The sequence below is a fragment of the Eimeria tenella genome, genomic scaffold (genome assembly GCF_000499545.2).
Source record: "Eimeria tenella Houghton genomic scaffold, Eth_scaff1655, whole genome shotgun sequence".
NCBI classification, from domain to species: domain Eukaryota; phylum Apicomplexa; class Conoidasida; order Eucoccidiorida; family Eimeriidae; genus Eimeria; species Eimeria tenella.
In genome coordinates, this window is record NW_013544119.1 from 1 (window position 1) to 2,167 (window position 2,167).

At 50.8% G+C, this 2,167-nt stretch overlaps 1 protein-coding gene across 1 annotated transcript; it reads left to right on the plus strand.

Annotated features, from left to right (window-relative positions):
* Window positions 1–227: 227 nt before the first annotated feature.
* On the plus strand, window positions 228–1,102 carry ETH_00025025 (uncharacterized protein; the record flags this gene model as incomplete). The annotated part of the gene is made up of 2 exons (XM_013379257.1): window positions 228–657; window positions 915–1,102. The coding sequence occupies 2 exons, from the start codon at window positions 228–230 to the stop codon at window positions 1,100–1,102; spliced, it is 618 nt and encodes a 205-aa protein (XP_013234711.1).
* Between the last annotated feature and the right edge of the window lie 1,065 nt (window positions 1,103–2,167).

Sequence of the window (2,167 nt, forward strand, 5' to 3'; positions counted from 1 at the left end):
AGCAGCAGCAGCAGGAGCAGCAGCAACAGCAGAAGCAGCAGCAAGAAAAGGAAGAGGAACAAAACAAGGCACTGGATGCTGCTCGGGCTGAGGCCTCGAAGCTGCAGGAGGAGCTGGGGTCGGTGCAGCAGCAGCTGCGAGAGGCGCAGCAGCAGCTGCAGCAGCAGCAGCGGGAGGCGCAGCAGCAGCAGCAGCAGCAGCAAAAGGAACTGGAGACGAAAAGCAACATGATAGAAAGTGCTAAACAAAAATATGCAGATTTAGCAACTAAACATAATGAACTTGTGAAGAAGTTTAATGCTGCAGTGGCAATGGAGAAGGAGCAGCGCAGCAAAGGCGACGAAGCAGCAGCAGCAGCAGCAGCTGCTGCTGCTATAGCCGAGGAGAAGCAGCAAGCAGCAGCCACTGCGGAGCAGCAGCTGCAGCAGACGCAGCAGCAACTCGCAGCGCTGCAGAAGGAGCTAAGCGAAGCAAAAGCAGCAGCAAAGAAAGCAGAGGACGCCCAGAAGGCAGCAGAGAAGAAGGCTGCTGCTGCTGCTGCTGCTGCACCTGCAGCAACTGCAGCAGCAGCAAAAGCAGCCCCACCAAAAGCTGCTGCCAAGGCAAAGGCTGCTGCGCCCAAGGCAAAGGCCCCAGCCCCTCCTCCGCCGGCGGATGGTAAGCTGTGCACTATGCTGCTGCTGCTGCTGCTGCTGCTGCTGCTGCTGCTGATGCAGAGTGCTAGTGCTGCTGTTGCTGCTGCTGGTGCTGCTGGTGCTGGTGCTGCTACTGCTGCTGCTGCAGCTTGCATCCTAGCCTTTTGCATCCCTCCTAGTAGATGGGCGGCTGCTTGTCTGCTTTGCTGCTGCTGCTGCTGCTGCTGCTGCTGTTTTTGGTGAGCATCTTGTGACCTGCTGCTGTGCGTGTGCCTGCAGAGCCCGAAGCAGCAGCAGCAGCAGCAGCAGAAGCTCCTGCGGAGAGCTCTGGCGGATTCTTTTCTTGGTTTGGCGGCGGCACTGCAGCAGCAGAACCTGCAGCAGCAGAGGAAGCAGCAGCAGCAGCAGCAGACGGTGAGCCTGCTGCTGCTGCAGAGCCAGCTAGCAGCGGCTGGAGCCTCTGGTAGACCCTAAACCCTAAACCCTAAACCCTCTTTTTTGCTGCGAGCTCGCAGATTTTAAAGATTCATATCTAGACTTTAGAATGTATTGAAATAGCTGTGGCAGCAAATCAGATAGGTAGGTAGAAACAGCAGGCAGCAGCAGCAGCAGCAGCAGTAGCAGCAGCAGCAGCAGCAAACAGACAAAAAAGAAAGAACTAAAAGAAGCAAAATAGAAGCAAATACATAACAGGAAGTAAAAGGATTTAAAAAGGAAAAAGAAATAAATAAAAACAGACTGAGCCTGCTGCTGAACGACAGAAGAAAAATAAAGAGAGTAAGAAATTTAAAAAGAAAAGAACATAAAAAGAAATAAAAATGAATTAAAAAAGAAACAAAAAAGAACTAAAAAAGAAATAAAAAGAAACGAAAAGAAAGACACTAGAGGGTCTGCTGCGGCAGTGCTGCTGCTGCTGCAGCAGACTGCACCAAAACAGCTTTTGGGCTTTTGCTGCTGCAGCTGTGCTGCTGCTGCTGCAGCAGCTAACTGCAGCAAACTAGCTTTTTCACTTTTGCTGCTGCCTTTGCCATGTAGATACACCTGAAAAGAGCTGAAGAGACAAAAAACAAAAAGATAAAAAGAGAATTAAAAGAAAAGAAAAGAAACAAAAAAACAAAAAAGAAACAAAAAAACAAGACAATTAAAAAAAGATAAAAGAGACAGGGAAAGGGGAATGGACCATTGGTCTCTTGCGCGCCGCACCTCTGCGTTCCTAGCTAGCTAGCTAGCTAGCCAGCTAGCCATATTGCTAGTTGCATAGGTAGCTAGCTAGCTACATAGCTAGCTAGCTAGAGGGATATGCAACTAGCTAGCTAGCTAGTTAGATAGCTGGCTCCAGGTTGGTAAGCAAGCTCGCTGGCCAGACAGCCACCAGCTAGCTAGACAATTAGACATCCAGCAGCTAGCCAGCTAGTTAGCTAGCCAGCTAGCTAGCTAGCTAGCCAGCCAGCTAGCTAGCCAGCTAGCTAGCTAGCCGGCTGACTAGCTAGCTTAGCGGGCAATAGCTAGCTGAGTAGCGGACCAAGCGGGGG